Consider the following 22,714-nt stretch of genomic DNA (forward strand, 5'->3'; position numbering starts at 1 on the left):
AAGATTATTAACTTATTGTTGTTGTTATAACTTTTATTAGTTTCAAGTTTGTTGTATTTTCTTAAGTGTTTTGGAATAATTATATTAATGATAGTTTAATTATTTTGTGATGACTTAAAAAAAAATGTAATAGTTGAAACCGCACCGCACCGCATCATTTTTTGCGGTGCGGTTTTTGCGGTTTTTTAGTATCGCGGTGCGGGTGCGGTTTGGAAAATTAGAAAAACCGCATGTGCGGGTTGGTTTGAAAAAATAGTTAAAAACCGCACCACCCGCACCGCGAACACCCCTACTTTGAGATAACCAAACTGGGGGGTTCCATTTCAGAACCATCTGAAGAAGGCATGGTCGAGGTTCCATCCCGCCAGTAGGGACGTTAGTCGTCTCCCTACAAGGTGACGCCTTCATCAATCCTTGATTTTTTAATAGTTTTTTTTTTTTTTTTCAATTTTTATACTAGTATAGTGAATAGTTTTGGTAAAATTTTTAATATTTTCATTTCATTAGTTATTAATTTTTAAAATTTAAATTTTAGCAGCAAAACTCCCTAAAACTCGTATTCTGTTAATAGTTTACCTTTTCTATTCATTTTTAGATATTAAGCGACATATTGGATTGTCGATGTGATAAAAATGTACACATTAAATAAATTAATTGCCAATACAAATAAAATAAAATTTGAAATAATATATATAAAATTTGTAGAAAGCTAATATTTTCATTAATAAATAGAATAATTAAATTAAAAATAAAAATAATAACCCTAATTATAATAAAAAAAAATATATTGAACTCATACAATCTTTTCTTTTTCATATATTGAACGCAGAAATCAGAATGTTCCTGAAAAACAAAATAAAAGTAAAATATAAAATAACTAATTTAATTTAATGCGGATTGGATTGGATTAAAAAATTTAAAATTCGCATTTGTACTGATTGAATGATGATTGACATGTAAAAGTAACTAATGTAATTCAATCCACACATATTTATGTTTATCTATTACAACTTCTGAGTCAATCTCCATGTTTAAAATCACATCACATATCGAAATAATTTTTTTTAAATATTTTTTCATAGTTTATAGCACCAAAAACGAAGTCCCTAGTTTTCTAGTCTACCATGCATGTTTAAAAAACTGCAAACTTATTTTTAATAATGTAAATTATTTAAAATTTTTACAAAAATAATATTGTAACTATAACGAATACCACTGTAAAATGAAAAAGAGATACTCTAACATGTATTTTCAAGCATAAAAATTGACTAAAAAATTGTAGTAAGAGGTTGACCATAACACTAGTATTTATTTTTTTACGCTAATTAAGATTTTTTTCTACTAAACTTTGACACGTAACAAATCATGCTTACTGAATTTTTTTGATCGTTCAAAATTCTCGTAAATTATTAAGATTGTTAGATTTAAGAATTTTTGTCTAAATTATTTCAATTTTACTAATTTAGTAATTATTTATGTACTAAATTATGCTTCTCAAACTTTAACATATTGTAACTATAACGAATACCACAATGAAATAAAAAAGAGATACTCTAACATGTATTTTCAAACACAAAAATTGACTAAAAAATTATAGTAAGAGACTGACCATAACACTAGTATTTATTTTTTTTTTAAGCTAATTAAGATTTTATTCTACTAAACTTTGACACGTAACAAATTATGCCTACTGAATTTTTTTTATCCTTAAAAATTCCAGTTAACTATTAAGATTGATAAATTTAAAGATTTTTGTCTAAATTTATTTAATTTTATTAATTTAGTAATTATTTATATACTAAATTATGCTTCTTCTCAGACTTTAATATATACTAAATCATGATCATTCAACTTTAACTTTAAAGTGTAAAATGGCTGGCATATCCAAAATATTGAATAATATATAAAGAAGTATATAATGGAATGCGGAGGTGGGGAAAGGGCAATATAGTCGCGCCTGCTCTACTCCCGCCACTGCTCAGCTCTCCCCTTTTTCTCTTTTAAGCTTAGAAAGGAGTAGTAATGGAGTCAGTACTTCCTCCTCCAAACCTTCTACCTCATCTTAGAATTGTTTCTTCAACTTCATCTTCACTCAGATTCTTCCCTTATTCTTCTTCTTCTTCTCCACGCCCGACCTTCACTTCTGCCGTTAAACCAATCAGGAGAGTTCGTTGCGAGTTCGATGCTAAAGTTAATGGCGCTCTCTCCGGCGAGTTCGACCCCCGTTTCGTCGACCGCGTAAGATTTCTTCTTGTTCAGTTTAGCTTTATGTTAACTCTTGTGTTGTGTTGTTTCTTTCCTTTTCCACCTGTCTGTTTTGTATCTTTACTGAATAATCATTGTGTGTGAATTTATCTTTGTTATATGGAGCTCTTTGATTTTTTTTTTTTTTTTGTGAATGTTTGAATTCGATTTCCTGGTTTATATAAATTAGTAATTTAATGCAGTGTGTACTTGCTAATTACTAGCAAATGTATGCTAGAAATGTGTGAGATAACATTAGTAAAGGTGAAGAGAGAGTGTTAGATTATAATATTGCTGTTAGATAATCCCTAAAAGGTTGAAGTTTTGGGTTTGACAGGGACCCTGGGGCTGGCGCGGTCTTAGTGACTTGTTTGTTTCTCTAGAAATTTATAGCTCTATCAAATGAATGAGAAGCTTAAGAACAATCCATTTTTGTATCTTCCACTTGATAGCTTCAAGCAGTTTTAGTTGATACGTAGCCTTAATTAGTGGGACATTTCGTATCCTTTTGTCAAATTTTGAGCTCCGTTGAGATCACCTAACAGTAAACAGGTTGCATTCGATTTAGCACAATGATACTAGATTTGTATAGTCTAACCAAGCTTTGTTATTTATGTCTTTGAACATGTTCTGATTTGAAGTGCTCTTTTGTTTGTTTATTAATTGATACAGCTTAACTGCTGCAACCTGCAATTTCTTTCTTTTCTTTTCTTTTTCTTTTTCCCTTTTGTATTCCCTCTTGGAATTTGGAAGCTAAATAACGCGCTTGCTTTAAATTAGATGAGTCTAACCATGTTTATTTCCAGCAAAAAGCACTGGAAGCAGCAATGAATGACATAAATAATTCTTTTGGAAAAGGAAGTGTTACAAGATTAGGCAGTGCTGGTGGTGCTTTGGTGTACGTGTTTTTCTCCTGATGTCAGCGTTTGTTTTCCTTTATTTCTTCATATGCTTCTATATCTGAAAGCTGCATCCATGGTCCTTACACCATTCAAATATATAATTTAGATGAAAATAAGATTACATAACATTCTATCTACTGCAGTGAAACATTTCCCAGTGGCTGTTTGACATTGGACCTTGCCTTAGGTGGTGGTCTCCCAAGAGGAAGAATTGTGGAGGTAGTTTCGCATGTTTTAATACATTAATTCATATAATATGTTTTCTGTTATCAAATTATAGATTGACTAGAACAGTTTATCTTCATGAATGATGTTCTCTGAAAAACGTGTTTAGCATTTAATATTTAGAAAAAAAAAGTAGTTTTTGCCAGATCTTGAATCTTTATCTTATGCATGGTTTTCAGATTTTTGGACCAGAAAGTAGTGGAAAGACTACTTTGGCGCTCCATGCTATTGCTGAGGTGCAGGTATGGAAAATCCATATGAATCTTAAATGAAATGATGGATTGGTAATGAGATCCAAATTTAGCTTTTATTGGTATCTATGCAGAGGCTAGGAGGAAATGCCATGCTGGTTGATGCAGAGCATGCTTTTGATCCAGCATATTCGAAAGCATTGGGGGTTGATGTCGAAAACTTAATTGTTTGTCAGCCTGATCATGGTGAAATGGCACTTGAGAGTAAGATATCTTTTTTTTTTTCCCGAAGGAAATATAATATTGTAAGAAATGTGTAATTAAAGAAGAAAAAGAAGGAGAAAATAAGACCTAGGGGAAGGACTAGGGTTCGTCTACCTAGCAACTAGAAAAATAAAGCATACTTAAAATGACATTGAAATGCATTCTCCCACTGAAAATTTAAGTCCTCGTCCATGTCTTAATTCTTGGAAGATACCTGCATTTTCCCTTCCGAAAAAAGAAAAGAAAATGATACTGTAACTTTCACCAGCCATGAAGAACTCTATGAAGTATCAACAAAAAACCTTATGTGTATGTATAAGATCTGTAAAAATCAGCACTACAAGCAATAGAAGATGACTATTTATAGGTGTGGAACTTGTCCATGTCATCAAGAAACGTATTGACCAAAGAAACGAACTGTAGCAGATTTTATATTCCTAGAGTTAAGACAGTAAAACAATACAGTTAGAAAAAATGTGCTGGCTAATAAAAAGATAAAACTTGCACGTCTCTGGTGCTATCAGTTTACCTGTGTAAATTATTTATTGTCTTATAATACTTGATATATCTTGATTAAATTTGAGAGTTTTATGCTTGCCTAATTTTTTTTTCTGTCTTCTCCAATTCAGTTGCAGATAGAATGTGCAGATCTGGTGCAATAGATCTAATTTGTGTTGATTCTGTCTCAGCTCTCACTCCACGAGCTGAGATTGAAGTGAGCTACTTTTTCTTGTTCATATTTTTTTTTTCAGAGGTGGAGGCTGCCAACATTTGACTCATTCCTTGTGGCCTTATCTGTTGTAGGGTGAGATTGGTATGCAGCAAATGGGGTTGCAAGCACGTTTAATGAGCCAAGCTTTGCGTAAAATGTCAGGAAATGCCTCTAAAGCTGGCTGTACCCTTATATTTTTAAATCAAATAAGATATAAGGTTAGGATTGTTTCAGTATTAGAATGTTTTTTTAAAAAAATTTAAATATATATATAAAATAATTAATGATCGTATTGTTATAATATCTTTGGCAATATAAATTACTGTTAGGGACTGGGTCCAACAGAGTTGAGAATTCTTTTTGTTTAACTGATGTTAGTTACTTCCTAGCTTTACGTACTACTTTAACTTAGAACCTTATGAATTTGCTAGATTGGTGTATATTATGGAAATCCAGAAGTAACAAGTGGAGGAATTGCATTAAAGTTCTTTGCTTCAGTTCGTCTTGAAATACGTTCAACCGGGAAGATAAAATCTGTAAGTACTATAGCATTTATATTCTCTAGTTTTATCCTTTTCCTTTTCTGTTGTTCTATATGTCCTATCTATTTGTGTGGGTTGGGAGAGCTGCTTGACATAATCTACATATCTGTATACATATAATTTAGTCAGGCTTTGTGGTGTTTTTAGTTTATCATGTCAACTCATTATCAATTTATGTAATTAGGCTAAAGGAGATGAAGAGATTGGGGTTCGGGTTCGCGTGAGGGTACAAAAGAGTAAGGTAATTATCTGCTGTCATAATATTTTGTACTTTGGTCAAATATACTTTTCTTTTTTGCTGGAAACAAAATGTGTTTTTTTTGTTGGGTTACTGGAAACAAAATGTTATGTCTGTATATTTTTTGGTAGAATGAATTTATACAGATGAGATGACTGTTCTGCAAGTTTAAGAAGGATTTCATTATATTAGACTATTAGAGGATAGTGCTTCACATAGAAAATACATAAGAACATTGGACCATTTATAAGAAAATGGATTACTCCATTGGTTGTAAGATGCAACCTCATAACTCTTAACACGGGTATCAATAGTTTAAAAGACTCTTGAGATCCAAAAAGCCAGTTAAGACACTTAAGTAAATTACTTAAGTATATCTATCCCTGGGAAGATATTGATCAAGTATAAGCTCTTAGTTGTAATTGTTTGCCAACATACAAATCAGGTGGCAGTTGACATTTTTTTGTCAGAGTTATCTTTGTTCTAAGTTCCTAAGTACTTCTAACAGGTTTCAAGGCCATACAAGCAGGCTGAATTTGAAATTATATTCGGAGAGGGAGTAGGTAAACTGGTAAGTACAGTAACAGAGCATATCTATATTTCCCGCAGCCACAAGAGGTTAATAAAGATAATAACGTAGTCCACCCAAATATTTTCTCATGCAGGGTTGTGTTTTGGATTGTGCTGAAATGATGGAGGTTATAGCAAAGAAGGGCTCCTGGTATAGCTACGAGGACCAGAGGTTTGTCCTTGAATTTCAGTCTGTTTGGGGCTTGCTTTCTAATTTGATATGTGGTAAAAGAATTAAGCACACCCCAAGTATTTTTGTTCGAATGATGACAATTATCTGCACTTGACTTATGAGTGGTTTTTTTTTCTATTATTATGCTCAGCATTTTATGTTACAGGTATCTGAAAAGTTGAGTTGTTTGTCAACATATTAAACTACTGGCCTTTTTTTTTTCTTATAGATTAGGACAAGGCAGGGACAAAGCATTGCAGTACTTGCGCGAGAACCCCCATCTTCTTGATGAAATAGAAAAGGTATGGGCAACTTTGCGTTCTATTATCATCCTCTTGGTGGATTTTTAGTTGAATCTAATGTGATATAACATCACATGGGCCTGTGAACCGCTTCATGTCAGCAGTTCCATTATCCTTGTCTTCATTTTCTTTGGTGTTATAGAAAAAGTAACTTGTTGAAAATGTTAGTGAAGAATTATGAAATAAGTGCATGTTTGTTCTTTTTGATATGTATAATTTAGTGTCATCTTTCCTCATAAAATGTTAAATCACTGTATAGGGTACTCACGACTGCTAAGCATGAATTCTTTTTCCGCCTTAGAAAACTTAGTAATGAAAAATTTGGCTAGTGGAAAATGTGACCGATTCAATAACAGCTATTTTCTAACATTTCTTCTTTCTAGCTAGTTTATATGTTTTTCTATAGATTGTTCACACTTATGTTTGTGATAAAATTCTTGTGACATGCAGATAGTAAGATCGAAAATGTTCGAAGGAAGTGGAGAAGTAGGTTTTCTGCAGCCAAGGAACTTATCACTGGTTCAAGACGACGAAGATGTTTTTGAAGAGATCCAATGAAAATTTGTCAAAATTTTCTCACAATGGATTGACGCACTAGGCAGGAACCGTGGCTGAAACTGAAAGCAAAACCAAAGCAGCAGTGGTTGCTCCATCAACATGTTGAAATGGGATATGATGATGGTAGTAGTTTAACAAATTGACATCTTTGCCGTCCATTTAATTTTGGGAGCTACAAAGTTACACATCAGTGCTTATATTAGCAAAGATAAACATATTCAACCAAAACAAGGGCGGTTTTTGTAGGCAAGGGGGTTATGTAAAAGCACATGGGTTTAAGCTTTCATGTATTTGCTTCTGGAATTTCATTTAGCAAGGCATCTCTTTGTATTTATTCCCTTTCAAAGAGGAAAAATTAAAAAGTGTAGCAAATGAGGAGCATATTCTCCTCATTAGTGTATCATTTTTTATAGCAAAAAGAAAAGGGTATTTGGAATTGCACCTGTCATATTACTTTCTTTGGTGTTACTTTTTTCTTTGTTTTGTTATCAAGGGTAACATGAAATTCATAAGATAAAACCTTACATTACAATAAACTATAAAACTTAAAAATATGAACACATAGTTTAATTCAAAATATGAAAATGTATTTGAATTAAATTTTTAATTCAAACTCATTTATTTTGTATTGTTTTCATCCCTTAGAGGAATAGTGATTCAACTAAAATTGTAGGAAGACATATTTCACTACTTTAGAATGTAATAAAATTAAAAAAATTGAATGAAAATACTTTCCACTATTTCTCTTCAACCGAACAAACACTTCTTAGAACTTGGATCATTCCTATTATCTACCAAAATCTAACTTTTGGCCGGTGACGTTGTACTTTTTTGTTGTATAGATATCTTTCTCATCTATTATTTTGACAAGAGGTTAAGTTAAAAAAGATCAAGTAAAATTTGTTTTGTAGTTGCTGGATAAAATTTAAGTGTAGAAATAGGAGTTATCAAATTGATCCACTCTTTTCCTCAGAAAAGAACTCTGAAATTCAAATCTTTCACCCTTAATAGGGCAAAAATAGGATTAGTGGAAGATTTATGGTTGTAACTAATTACATTATGTTCAAAGTCATCAATATCAATGGTTTTGACTTAATCATTTCAAAGGTTTGGTGATGACCCAATACTAATTATTTTCACACTTTCATATATTAAGTATATGTTGTCATTTTATTGTATCTGCAACAAGCAATCACTAATTACTACTTAAAATGTAGAAACAAGTATAAAAATACTAAAAAGTAAAGATGCATAAAGAGTATATTTCTTGTCTAGACAGTTTAGTTGGAGAGGCTTATATAACAATACAAAGATTACAACATCAACAACTTGATTACAACATGAGTCTACTGTGCCAATGCACTTGTGTTGTAGACAAGGAGAGCACCTCCTGCAAGAATCCCAAGCAGAGTAACAGCCCATATGGCCAATCCAGTTGTACCTGCAAAGTATAATATGCAATATTTCCAACATTATTCTCTATCTTTACCCAAAATTTGATGATTTTAGCCAATGAGAAGTTGTGTTTTTTCAGATATATAAAAGGGATTTTATTTTTTCTTTAAATGTTTATACAAAAGAGTTACTTACCTCCAACATAGACATCACCAGAAGGAGACCACTCATCAGCGTTGTAGATTGGACTGCATATCATTATTTATTTACAGACTGTTAGCATATATCTATATACTACTTACAATTATAGTGTACAACAACACAATCTTATGTTGCTACATGCAAAGTTATTTTTATCAATATCCTAAAATATATTTTCTCAAATTCAACTTGGTAACTTCTTATTAAGCTATGTTATACAAGTGTTAGTGTTAGTGTTATAACGTAATCTATGTTAATGTAAAATGCATATGTGAGGTGCAAAAAAACTTTTCCTATAATCTATAAGCCTTCTCTTGTGTGGCAAAAATAAGAATAATAACAATTAATATGATATAAAAAGGAAGAGAGAGATACAAGAAAGATGCAGTCCAATACATGAGAATTGAGATGAGAATATTTTCTCTAGTTCGTTATTATAGTTTTAAAAGATGAATAGATGAACTTTTTAAATATTTGTTCTTTCTATCTATGATATATATATATATATATATATGCGACATCTACTCCTGTTATAAATTAATGGGTCTGTGTCAATATTTTATAGGTAACTTTATCAGTAGAGTTCCAAACATATAATACTATTCATTCATAGCTAAAATAAATAAATAAAGGAGATGCTAAGACACAATATTGAAAGAAATAACAATAATAATAATAATTCAATTAATACCTGTATCCATCGACATTAGCACCATATTTGTCTACATACTGGTACACACCCTTTCCCTGAATCATATTATATGGTAGAAAAGAAATAATAAATATAAATTCTTTCAATCAAATAAATAAAATAATTAAGAAACATAATCAAAAATTAATTTACCTTAGGCTTCCTTCCAGAGGCATCAACTCCATCCCTCAAGTCCATGCTACCGTTAATTCCTGTAAATTAAATTCATCATAAAGTTTTAATATATATATATATAATTAACATTAATTCCATTAATTATACTCAAACCCAACCCAAATATCACAAATACTACTATACGTACATAACAATTAAATATGTTTATAGTATAGTTAAAAACGCTTATTTATATTTGTAAGAATTAAGTGAGTACCATATGGCTTGTCGGTCTTGATTTTCTTGACTCCACTAGCCTCTACCTTGAAGGAGTAAGAAGCTCTAGAGAGAGAAGGAAGGCCTCTCACAGAAGACTTTTCAAGTCTAAAGGGAGCTGGTTTGAGGCTCACTGATGCCATAACTGAGGCTGCCATTTTCACTAAGCTACCTTAATTTTCTGATTTTCTTTTCCTTTGCTTCGGCAATTTTTCTCTTTTTGGTTACTATTAGTATTTCCTGATATAAAAATGCCAGTAGGACAGAAGTGGCTGTGGGTGTGACACGTGGCGTACATTCAGTGGGAGGATATCTGGATATGGTTGCAAAACGTTATCAAAACGCGAGCTATTTCAACCAGTACTTCTTCTCAAGTATATCAAAATCCAGGGACCTATCTGGGTTTCTGACACGTGGACTCTGCATAGGAAGGAGTTGTACTTGTAAATTCTTTTGTTATGAAATAATATACGTAGAGTAGATGTTGTTCGTGGAATTTTGAAGTACTTTAATACTCCTTAATGGTTAGTCTAAACACGTTTAAAGGTACTTTGATTTACAAGTCCACTATTACATTACATACACTATCCATGTAGAATTTTATTGAAACTATTAAATACCCAACCACTATAGCTAGTATCAATTAATATTTAATAGTAATAATTGTTAAAAGAAGAAAAAGAACAGTAGAAGAGAAAAGATCAAAATAGCATAGCAAAACATGGTTCATTCATTCAGGCTGCTTTGCATACATTTTACATATGACTGGTTTTTCACAGTTTTGTTCATTTAGAATCCTTCTTTAGCATATAAAAACAATTGCCAAATTTCGTGTTATAATGATAGTAATAATTCCAATACTCACAAGAAAGCAGGCTCTCTCTCTCTCTCTCTCTCTCTCTCTCTCTCTCTCTCTCTCTCTCTCTCTCTCTCTCTCTCTCTGTAACAGAAAAGGAGACTCATTATTATTACAACATATATATATTTATATATGATGCCATTATAAAAGAAGATCTACAAGCAGCTAAGGAGTATCTCCTTAAGTTTAGAGGCCGCAGCCATGCCACTAATTATGGCACCTTCGACATTGGGACTAACACAAAAATCACCACATACGGCAAGCCTCTTTTTCCTATCCCAAAGACATTTCTCCTCTCCCGCTATGCTCGTAGCTGGAAAGGCGCTTCCCCTGTGAGCAGAACAAAACAAACCCAGCCAAGAGAAAAATATTAGCGCTTTACAACCTCAACTGCCAAATTATGCAACTGATAGATGATACAAGATAATTGATGAATTCTCAATCAAAGCAAACCTATGAGTGAATGTTAAAGTGCACCTTGAAACTTGAGAAGGCAATGATGATAATATGGAGGTATGAGAAATGGAAATTTCCAAAAGAAAGCAACGGAAGCTCAAGTGAAAAATGAGTGTGATAACAACAGAGTGCAAAGTAGCAAAAATAGAAGTTACAAGTACATGAAAAAGATTGGTCAAAACACAATTATGTATCACATGTGATCCATTGTATCTGTATATATGAGACAACTAAATAGTTTTGAAATCGAACCACTTTTTCACCATGTAATTTTGCAGTAATTTCCTAAAACGGTAAGTGCAATTGTATATAGTACTAAGTAGTAAGTAATTAGCTGGCTCCACTTAAATTATCGGGCCTATAGTTTTGTGGGTTGAAAATTAATGCATATCTTTCTATGTTATATGTTACTGTTTACGGATAATCAAGCCTATTGGCCTTAGTAAAAAAGGTCCAAATGGGCAAGCTGAATCAGTATTTTTCTCTTGCTAGTTGTTACATTTGTGTATTACAAAAAATAAGCTAAAATTTTTAGAGGACTAGAATAGTAAAGGACTGACCATCTATGAGCTTTCATGAAAAAGGGCTGAGAAACATTTATTCCTGTCATTTGTAGTGCTTGAAGTAGCTCTTCAGAAACTCTTTTCAATAATGCATCAGAAGGTTTTTGAAGTCCAGTTTGTGAGATTATACTCTGAGCATACTCCGCAGTAGAATGCAATATCCATCGTTCACTGCAATTAGAAAAATGAAAACAAGATAGTGTGTAAGTACTATACTACCACTAGTACCAGTAAATTGCTTTCATTTTCCTAAACAAAAAAAAAAAATACCTATTAGCAGAACGCCCAGGTTTGCTGCTGTCACAGTGAGCCCAGCTTAAAACTTCAGAATTTTTTATTGAGAAGCCTTTCAAGGGTATCTGAAACATAGATTAGGCAGAGTTAACCCATCTAGGAACTCTGAGCAATAATAGGATGAAAATGTAATCGATCAAATACAGGATACAGTACATAGGCGTGATTACTATCTTACTGAAGATAGAGGTTCTGCAAATGCTAGCATGAGAGCAAAACATGGGTGAACAGGAATAGGAATGTCTTGCAGCTTATCTGCTATCTCTGGAACCAACTTCAAATCTATATAGATTAAGAAAACAAAATCAAACTTGAGTTATGTCATTTTTCTGCAACAATCCAGTCCCAGTTAACAAATGAAAAAATACACAGTAGAGAGCAAAACATATTATCTTTTGGATGTTCTTAATATAAAATACATGCTCCACCAGCAGATGAATATATAAAAATCATAGATCATACCAAGTGGTTGTGGTCGTCCTGTTACACTTGTAATTGGTGGCAACAAAATATTTTTATCTGATACTACTACACCATTGAAGTGGCCAAGATTCTGTCCATCCAAGGCTGTCACCATCCACAGATTTTCATTCTGTAGCCAATCCAATCTCCCAACGCTTGTACCAAACCTAGCTTCCACTCCTAAGAAAATATTAAAAAACTCACTCTGAACCTTGAAAAATTATTCAAATGTTCAATATAGAGAAGCAGTAGATTTATATACACACCAGGCTCACGGCATAATGCTTTGCAAATAGAATTCATTCCCGGAACACCCACATATCTTTTACATACTTGGTCCTACAGGATGTAGTGATAGAAAGATTCAGAAAGACTATAATCTGACATGAGATAAAAATAAGAGCAAATGTGTGCATAGAAAAAGATTTCACAAACAGATTGGTTTCGTTTAGTTTTAGTTTTAATGCATGATGGGTAGAATATTCAAATGAAAAAAAATCTATATGGTATCTCAGTGTATAACTAATATACTATATAAAACTGGTGATTTAATCTTACATCTTCATATTTAAGGAATTCTGATTCAAAATATAAAATATGCCGATTGAGATGTTACTCTCCTGAAAAATAAAAGGCAATACATGTAAACCTGTTCTGTATCAGTGAATTTGCTGGAGGTACAATCAAAGGACCCAAACTTTTCCTTCCACTCAGCTACAAGTCCTCTAAGTTGCCACTCCTTAACAAGACCCAGTACCCCATTGTTGCTGGAGGTGAAAAATGGAGCACCATGATCAAACATTAATTCCGTCCCATCTTCAGTAGTTTCTCTGTGTAAGAAAGTATAGTCGAAAATATCAAAACCAAATACAGATACTCTTAGACACTTCTACTCTTAAACTTGCAAAATAGCCTGAAAACCAAAAAATCCCTCTCTAAAAGCCAAACGAGTCCAAGAAATTACTTAAATAAAAAGGAGGTTGATTCAAATTCATTTCCTTCCAACTAGATCCAAATGAAGAATTACCGAAATCAACTATATGATCATATACCCTTTACTCAATTTTATATATTAAAAGAGAATCAGAGAACCTTCGCTGAGACATGCGGCCTCCAGGGCCTCTGGCAGATTCGAACAAGGTAACAGATAAACCATTTCGAGCGAGAATTGAGGCAGAAACTGCTCCTGAAACTAACAATGGGGAGCATATCGAAAATCAAAACTATAAGTCTATATACATTAGGAGCGAAGGAATTATTATATATAAACGAAGAAAAACAATTTGTTACTTCCAGTTCCCACAACAGCAACCCTAGTAGTATTATGCATTGAAGAGAGGATGATTCGGATATCGCTAATTGCGTTAGGAATTAGGATATGAAGAAGCTTGAAAAATTCATTAATGGCGGGTAGAGCTGGAGCGTGGTTAGTTGGGAAGCTTAGGATTAGCAACGGTTTAATGATAACAGATTAACAGGACACCGGTTTCACCGGTCAAAATGTCAAAAGTTTATATAAGTTTTTTTTTTCAATATTTTGATTGAAATTTATAAAAGAAAAACAAAAAATACTATGGGTATATATGTTTTGGTTAGTGAATTTATATTACATTCATAATTACTAAATTTTGATTTTTAACTTTAGATATAATTTAAATAGGTAATGATATTATAATAATAATTTTTTAAGAAGCATTAATATTTTTTCTATTTTATTATTTTAAAAAAATATTAATTTTTTTAAAAAAATTAAAAAAAAAAACATAAAAGAAATATTTATAATGAATTGACATTTAAATTGTAATATTTTTTTGAATGAGTAAACATTTGTACATTCATTCTTGGATATTATTTAGGTGAATTATTGTTTATTTCTTAAAATTTTGTACATAGATTTGATGTATTTTTTGTATTGTGCAGTATTAATGGTAAAATGATGAAATTATGACAAAAATGAAATAAATTGTACATATATGAGCAAAGTGCCAACATATGAAAGCAAACGAATGGAGAAACAAGCGAAGCTGCAATAAATAGATCTTAGCGCTACGAGGCCATGTGTTAGGCTCTATAGCGCTGACTTGGAAAAAAGAAAAAAAAGATGATGATTTTTGCACGTTTGAAAACTCGAGGAATCACGCATGGCGCTATAACGCTGTGTTTGAGTCGCTATAGCATCTTCTGTACAATTCGATCCCTATCCTATTATTAAAACGTCATATTTTCTATCTTTCTAGCCTATAAAAAGAACATTATAACTTCAGCTTGTGAAGACGACAAGAGAGAAAATACAATTTTAAAGAGAAACAAGTTTGAAAAATCAAGGAAGCAATCTGAAACTACATTTAAAAGTTTTCATCCATTCTTCTTCTTCTTTCTTTTTTATTTCTCACTATTATTCATATTATAAATAATATTTTGAAATAATAAACCACTTATAGATGGCTATGGGTTTCAATGATGTCATTTTAGTTAAAACTTATTATTTTTTTTTTAAAAAAAAAATACTATTGTTTCCATTCTAAGCCTTTAAATGTTAATTTTGTCTATTTAATAATTATGACTAATTGTCAAATAAAATTACCATTTAATTTATTATTAATTAGATTCTCTAAAATCTCTTAATTAATAATTAAACCCTATATTTCTTTTTTCTTCTCAAATTTGCCCTTGCTTAGTAAAATTCATAAATAAGATAGTCTTATCTAGAACTCTAATTGATAAAATATAAACAATTGATTGAGTCTATAAGGCAATAAGATCTCAGGTAGTGTGAGGATCATGAACCTATATAATCAAACTTCCAATAAATAATTCTAGAATTTACTGAGTAAATTCTCTATCTTATTAATTCCTTTTGATTCTATCATAGATTCGATTCGAAATTATACTCTTGATTACATAGAACGCTCTATTCATCGAGAATATACACGTTATAAGTTATCCATTATTTCAATCTAAATAATCAATGATCCTTCATAGATCGCCTATAATGAATATTGACTAAAATTATCGTGTTACCCTTCAATGTATGTTATTCTCAAAACACTTAGCTTCTTATAAATAATATTTCAGTAAATTAGTATAATAATTGAAATAAGAGCTCTTCTATTTATGTATATTAGCCAAGCTCTAAGGAGAGATCATTTCAGTTCTATACAATTGTAGAAGCTGTAAATTTCATATCTATAATTAGCGCTTTCACTCAATTGCACTACTATGTTCCCAAGATGTAAGTATTGAGTCAATCCTATAGATACGCTTGTAACAAAAAAATTACAGTTAAGCTAGAACCTAACCATACTAGGATTAAGATCATTGATCTAAAATCAACCAAGTGATATTTACTTAGAAAAGATATTGTAGTAAGTTTACGATATCTTTTCTACTGTAAATATTGGTCTAATCCGATGTATAGCCAATACATTCGATCTTAGTTTACTCTACTAATACCCTGGAAAAAGTATTCTACTTATTTAAGTGTAGTAAACTATATCAATGATTATCACATCAGTATAAATCTTGTGCGCTAATAAATTATAGGACTTAATGTTTGAAGCTTATGATCATGAATATTTTTTACTGTGTAGACAACACAATAATCATGATAATTCATAAGTTCTGAATTTAATAGAATTTATATATCAAAACTAAAAATTATAATCATGAAACCAAGTAATTAATACAAAGTATACCTTCTATATTATTCTTTAATAGTCAATAAGATTACTTTGAAATGTATTTTATTTAGAGTATAAAATCCCAATAAAAACAGACACTCAGGGCCTGGAATGAGAAGCTCAAGCATACCTTGTTTCAAAGGAGTTTTCAAGCTTCCAAATCTGATACCTCTCTGTTTATTCATCGTTCAGGAGACTCGATGGTTTATCTCTTGGTTTAGTTTATGTTGATGACATTCTCTTAACATTAGGGGTGTTCGCGGTGCGGGTGGTGCGGTTCTTGACTATTTTTTTAAACCAACCCGCACATGCGGTTTTTCAAATTAGTAGACTTTAAGTTTTTTTTGAAAGAATAATAGACTTTAAGTTGAACATTCATATATTGGACCTAAATAAATATTAAAATTGGTATTTTTATAATATGCGGTGCGGTTTGAACCGCATATTAACAATTCAAAACCGCAAACTGCACCGCACCGCGTGGTTTAGGAAAAATTCAAACCGCAAACTGCACCGCACCGCGTGGTTTAGGAAAAATTCAAACCGCGACCGCACCACAAAGAATTTCAAATCGCATTTTTTTTACGGTGCGGGCGGTTTGAGCGGTTTGGGCGGTTTGATGAACACCCCTACTTAACATGGTCGAATCCCAGTCTTATTTCTTAACTTATTAAGGATTTAAACAATGCCTTCTGTAACGCCCTAAATAATTAGGCACACTACCCAAGATACTTACGAAACCCTAATCCCCTAAACGGGATTACTAATGAAATTAGCGCGGAATTTAAACTTTAATCATAAACGGAGTAAAAATAAAACTTGTAATAATTTAAACTTTACGATCTAAAAGTTACAGAAATTGGGATCCCAAAAACATTTCAAAATATTATTACAAGTCCTTTTTCTTTCGGCCGGCCTAAGCGGCAAAACAGATTCTCCAAAACACAACACTGGTAGACCCCAACACGCTTGGTCTGATATGGCTCGGACATGTACATTCTTCGTCCAGCTCCTGCACTCGTGGCTGATCAACAACAATCTTACCCTTTCCTGCACGGTAGAGCACCCGTGAGCCAAGCCCAGCAAGACAGTATAAATCATAACACATATAATATGCTCATCGTATAATATAAACAGTAATGCCATTCATATATGTCTGTGTGTCACAGACCTGCATGTCACACTCACATGCCTATTTATGTCTACGTGGCGTAGGCCTATGTGTTGCGCTCATACATCTATTTATGTTTACGTGGCGTAAACCTACCTGTTGCTCTCACACGTCTAATTACAATAAGGCCTTAGAATAGTTCATCTCAGTTCTGGTTACCGAGTCCAACTTGATTATGTCTTGACACATAACCCTTAATCTTAATATGTAACACATAAATTATTGGTGCCACTGCACTATTTGTCTATTTGCTATAGACCTGCATGTTACGCTCACATGCCTATTTATGTCTACGTGGCGTAGACCTACGTGTTGCTCTCACACGTCTATATACAATAAGGCCTCAGTAGGGTTTACCTCGGTTCTGGTTACCGAGCCTAACCTGGTCATGCCTTGCTCGCATAACCCTATTCATGTATATACATAATCCATGTATTACGTTCTTTCGATGGTTTATCCTAGTGATATATACCGGGTCTAACCCAGTTATGTCTTATACACATAACTCTTAACATACATGCGTGTATTCAATATTTACTACAACATATATAATCTTAGGGTAATAACCCTAACTTGCATACTATGTAATCACTCATATAATACATTTCTATATACTCAGATAACATTTACTAAGAGTGCTAACCCTAACTCATGCTTTCACTGGATTCATAATATTCTAGGGTAATAACCCTATACCGCATTAAAATTAAACTCAAGGTACTAGCTTACCGAGTCTAGTCTAATTATGCCTTAAGCGCATAATTCATAATCTCAATATATACATATATCCGACATGGCATAGTATTTACACAACATATATCACTAGGGTAATAACCCTAGGCTATTAACCACTCATATTAGGGTAATAACCCTAATCACGGTTACAATTACTCACATATATCATATTCAACATAAGCGCCACCACGCATACTCTACTTGCAAACTACTGTCTTACCTGTTGTCCAGCAATAATAAAGATTCCAAACCCCTGGGTGCTCCTGATCGGGTGCCGGTAGTCCTAGTCACACAACCCGGGATTTCACAAATAGGGTTAATCCCTAATTTCACTTTCACAAAATATAAAGTTTGGCATTCAAAATACAGATAATCATAAAGAGCTTGGAACGAGCTTTCCAACGATATAAAGAACGTCCAAAACGGAGTCCCGAGTCAAAAGTTATGGCCAAAACAAAATCGAAAAAAAGATGGCTCTCTGCTGAGTTTTATGGCCGCGGCGACCATAGATCTGGCCGCGGCCACTGGGTTCGAAAAACTCAGAAAACCAGATTTTAAGGTCTAAACATGCCCACTTTACCATATATTCGAACCTTAATCAAACCATACCCAAAATTAACTTCTTAAAGATAAGAATCATCACAACAGAGAGCTCAAACAACAATAACTCTCAAAATCCAAACTACACAATCAATTCTAAATCATGCATTAACCAAGAAAACTCAAGCTCAAGAACTAGAGCTTTATCACCAACTATTCAAATAGTTTTCCAACCACAAACACTAAATTTCAAACCTGAAATTGCAACCTAGAAACACCATATAATCTCAGCATCAAAGCATTCAACAATTCAAACTCAATTCAACCAAAATTAGCATCAATTCACTTAACATGCAACAAGAACAACCTAACACATGCATTTCAAGATCACAATTACTTATCTAAGCTTTTCCAACATAAAATTCCAGCAAGAGAATTAAATTAAAAACTGAAACAACTACCTCAATCTCTTGCACAAGATAGTACCAAGCTTCCACAAACTTTTTCCCTCACAAACCACCACAAATTTGAGCTATTTCCCACAAATCAAGCTTTGAACCAAAAAGAGGGTAAGAGAGGGAAAGGGAGAGGGTGAGAGAGAGCATTAGCCAGAAAACCACTTTGATTTTACTCAATAAAATCTAATTTTCCAAATGTAATAGCAAGAGGTCAAATGACCAAAATGCCCTTAGGGCCAATTAACATGCATACTCATTTTCAAGGGCAACAATGCCATTTCACACTCAAATATTGCCAAATAAATTTCAGATTTCTCAATATTAAATAAAATGCCAGATATTTCAATTTAAATTGCATTTCGGGCCCGAACCCAGTTCGGCCCGAAATACCCGGTTGTGACTATACCGTGCTAACCTGTCAGAACACACCTGAAAAGACAACACAGGCATACTATATAAAAATATAGTTCTATTAAGCACGTAATTAAATTAATTTCATCAATTTACCCTTCTCGGGTCATAATTACCAAAATGCCCCTGGGTCACCAACGGGGTCTTTCATATATTAAATTTCATATAATTTCACATATATTGAACTATATAATAATATAATTCCTCAATTATTCATAATTATTTAATTAGGATTTTGCTAATCCATTTCTTAATTTCGGGTATTACACCTTCTCTTTGACAGACTTAGGCCATGTTCACTATTTTCTCGGAGTGAAAATTTATAGGGATGCTCCAGGAATCTATTTGAGCCAAAGTAAGTATATTACTTATCTTCTAATAAGACTTCATATAGAATGAGCTAAAAGTTGTCCCAACCCCACAAGTTCAACCTCCAAACTAAGTCTTATAGCTGGGAACCCTTAAAAGATACTACCCTATATAAAAGACTTTGGGTGCCTTATAATACTTAAATTTAACAAGGCTAAATGTTGCTTTCATCATCAACGAGTAAGTTCATTCATACTCCAAAAATGACATACTGGGAGGCTTACAAAATACTACTTAAAGCATCTTCGAGGTACCTTAGTTTAAAAGATGGACTGAAGCTACAAGCATTAGATACTATGTGTTAACAAGGGTATAATGATGGAGATTGGGCAAGCTATGTTGATGATATGAGATTAACTAGGGGTATGTGATGTTTTTGGGAAGCAATTTAGTATTTTGATGATCTGTTAATTCAGCAAAAGATTATTGCTCGCTCCAATATATTGAAAGTGAATTTCGAGCTCTAGCAAATATAGCTGCTAAAGTTTGATGGATCACCTCCTTCTGTCTGAACTTCAAGTGCCTCTTACTCAGACTCCAATTCTTTGGATTGACAACCAAAGTGCTACTGCTCTAGCTTCCAATTCGGTGTTTCATGCCAGATGTAAACATATTGAGATTGACCTACACTTTGTTAGTGATCAAATCCTTGCTAGACAACTTTCAACGCATTATGTGCTATTATTAAATCAAATTGTTGATGCTCTTTTAAAGCCTCTCACTACTGATTGCTTTAACTACCTGAAAAGAAATGGCTACCTCACCCTTTCGTTTGAGGGATGTTAACTAATAAACTTTTGTATTGTTCATTATTAGTTAAGTGATAGTTAAAGTTAGTAATGTTTAGTTAATTTAATTAGCTTTCTGTAATGTAAATTCTTGTATCTTCAATCATTATAAATAAAAGTCTCTAACCTAACCAATTGGTTAAGCTTCTCTAGCATTTTCTTTCTCTAAGCCCTACATTTCTCTCTTGTAAATTCTCTCCGACATTGTTAAGCTTCTACAATACTAAGCAACCTACGTACACAAAAAATAAACAAAAAATAAATGTTTAAAAATGTTGTTAATAAGATTATTATATTACACTTCCAAACACGTGAAAACTTGTCATGAGTAATTGTAATACATTTTATTAGTTACTATAGTTTGAAATACATTTATCAAATTTTAGTTATTTTTGTGTACGTAATAATAATATTTTAAAATTTTACTTTGTATCTGGTCCCTATTATAAAAAACATTGTTTATTTCAAAACTAAATATAGTATAATATATATGGATATATAGTATATAATATATATGGATATAATTGCAAGAGGGGACAATGAGTGATTTTGTCACAAATATATATTATATATTTTTATTTTTAAACTAAATATGATTGTGTATACAAACAAGAGTAACATGGAAGACAAGTAGACAACGATGATTTTAAAAGACTAATACTAACGACAAGGATTTGAAAAGACCCACAACAATGATGAGCCACATTACTAGTTGAATTAATTTCACAAAAGAACCTATTACTTGTAATCATTGTGCTATCTTATCTTCAAGTTTAGATATAGTTAGTACACTAATTATCCAAACATTAGTGGATATATATTGCATTTTAATCATTCATTCTAAAGGTCTTAGAAGTTTAAAGGTATAATGTGAGGAGTTATTATTAACTATATATTTTGTAATATCAAGTTACTAGGAAACAAAAGTCGCGCGTTGCGCGGTTTTAAAAAAATCATAAGCTATATATATTATTGAAAAAAGTTTATTTTTTAAATGTGAATAGAAAAAACTGAAGTTTCTAAAAAATAATAAAAATACATTGAAAAAATATGATTTATCTTATCATTCTTAGTCTTACATATATAAATTTTTTTAATTATTACCAATTAATTTATTAAAATATCTTTTGAGAAAAGTTTTTAAGGTGTATTTTTTCTTAAAAATCGACGATCACTATATTTTAAAACAAAATTAATAGTCACTAATAACACACATAATTTTTCACTGATAAATTAATAAAAAAATATATAAAACATTATTTAAACTTTCAATAATAAGTTACAATTATTAATATTAATTATTACTTAATTTTTTTAATAATAAACATACAACTACTTAATTAATTAATTAGCATTATTCATAATTTGTTATAAATATTAAAATTACTACATAAATAGAGAGATTAGCAAAAGAAGAATATACCGCCACCTCTTTAATTAGTTTTTTTTGTTGTGGGAAAATTATTATCATATTATTGTTGCATTTATTTTTAAATAAATATTATAAGTTGAATGATCATGTAACTTTACTTTTTACTTAATTAAATTATTATTATTATTTTAAGACAAATCAATTATTTAATTATATTATTTATGTGAAATTAAAAATTGAAATTATCAAAAATTATGAAAAATAAGATATTTGAAAAATAAAGTGTCATCTCATCTCTCTATATTATCATTGTTTTTTTTTTTTCACTTTTGAGAGTATTTTTTGATTTTAACAATAGAGATGAATTGTTATTGTTCAATTAATTTTTTTAATAATAAAAATGAATATCATGATCACATAATCAATATTAAAATAATGTCAAGACATTTATTTTATTACAAATATAGAACCATTAGCATTTATCAACACAAAATATATTTTAAATAAATAAATTAAAAATAATATTTTCCATCATGTACTTGTTGTAGTTGTCTCTATTTTTAGGTATGATCATTATTATTTTGCATCATCTACACTATTGAGAGTGAGATAACATTCTCTATGCATTAATAAATCATCTCAATATTTAATGAGAAAAAATGTATTGTAAGACTAAAAAATTATACAAATATTAGGAAAGAGAAAAAATGAGAATGTATCTAATATTACACTATATATATATATAATATTTATATATGTGTATAAAAAATAGAGTAAAAAATGATAAAAAAAATACAAATATATTGTTAAAATATTTACATAGAGAAGTGAAAGGTACGAATACTTGACATTATAAAATGATGATGAAAATAATAAAAAAAAAAATTGAATAAATATAAAAAAAAAAAATAGAGAAAACAAATAATTAGAAAGAAACCTCATATAAAATGCTATTTTTT

General features: G+C 31.4%; 3 protein-coding genes and 1 long non-coding RNA gene across 4 annotated transcripts; 1 reads left to right on the plus strand and 3 right to left on the minus strand.

Moving 5' to 3' along the window:
• Positions 1-1,867: 1,867 nt before the first annotated feature.
• On the plus strand, positions 1,868-7,356 carry LOC115707068 (DNA repair protein recA homolog 1, chloroplastic). The gene is made up of 13 exons (XM_030634898.2): positions 1,868-2,238; positions 3,051-3,142; positions 3,290-3,365; positions 3,551-3,613; positions 3,697-3,826; positions 4,456-4,541; positions 4,631-4,756; positions 4,970-5,074; positions 5,265-5,321; positions 5,827-5,889; positions 5,984-6,060; positions 6,290-6,362; positions 6,813-7,356. Exons 1-13 carry the CDS (start codon positions 2,023-2,025, stop codon positions 6,918-6,920), a joined length of 1,272 nt encoding a protein of 423 aa, XP_030490758.2. The 5' UTR covers positions 1,868-2,022; the 3' UTR covers positions 6,921-7,356.
• A 796-nt stretch (positions 7,357-8,152) lies between these two features.
• Positions 8,153-9,807, minus strand: LOC115706303 (photosystem II 10 kDa polypeptide, chloroplastic). Its single transcript, XM_030633904.2, has 5 exons — positions 9,599-9,807; positions 9,361-9,419; positions 9,208-9,263; positions 8,511-8,563; positions 8,153-8,361 (listed from the first exon to the last, which is right to left on the minus strand). Exons 1-5 carry the CDS (start codon positions 9,753-9,755, stop codon positions 8,267-8,269), a joined length of 420 nt encoding a protein of 139 aa, XP_030489764.1. The 5' UTR covers positions 9,756-9,807; the 3' UTR covers positions 8,153-8,266.
• Positions 9,808-10,611: 804 nt separating this feature from the next.
• On the minus strand, positions 10,612-13,697 carry LOC115706302 (uncharacterized). The gene is made up of 9 exons (XM_030633903.2): positions 13,522-13,697; positions 13,324-13,423; positions 12,881-13,061; positions 12,498-12,570; positions 12,232-12,411; positions 11,948-12,051; positions 11,746-11,834; positions 11,473-11,646; positions 10,612-10,786 (listed from the first exon to the last, which is right to left on the minus strand). The coding sequence occupies exons 1-9, from the start codon at positions 13,559-13,561 to the stop codon at positions 10,612-10,614; spliced, it is 1,116 nt and encodes a 371-aa protein (XP_030489763.2). The 5' UTR covers positions 13,562-13,697.
• A 3,018-nt stretch (positions 13,698-16,715) lies between these two features.
• Positions 16,716-22,311, minus strand: LOC133036751 (uncharacterized). Its single transcript, XR_009687310.1, has 2 exons — positions 18,038-22,311; positions 16,716-16,961 (listed from the first exon to the last, which is right to left on the minus strand). It is a non-coding gene; the product is annotated as an uncharacterized LOC133036751 (long non-coding RNA).
• Between the last annotated feature and the right edge of the window lie 403 nt (positions 22,312-22,714).

The sequence above is a fragment of the Cannabis sativa genome, chromosome 1 (assembly GCF_029168945.1).
Source record: "Cannabis sativa cultivar Pink pepper isolate KNU-18-1 chromosome 1, ASM2916894v1, whole genome shotgun sequence".
Classification (NCBI taxonomy): Eukaryota; Viridiplantae; Streptophyta; class Magnoliopsida; order Rosales; family Cannabaceae; genus Cannabis; species Cannabis sativa.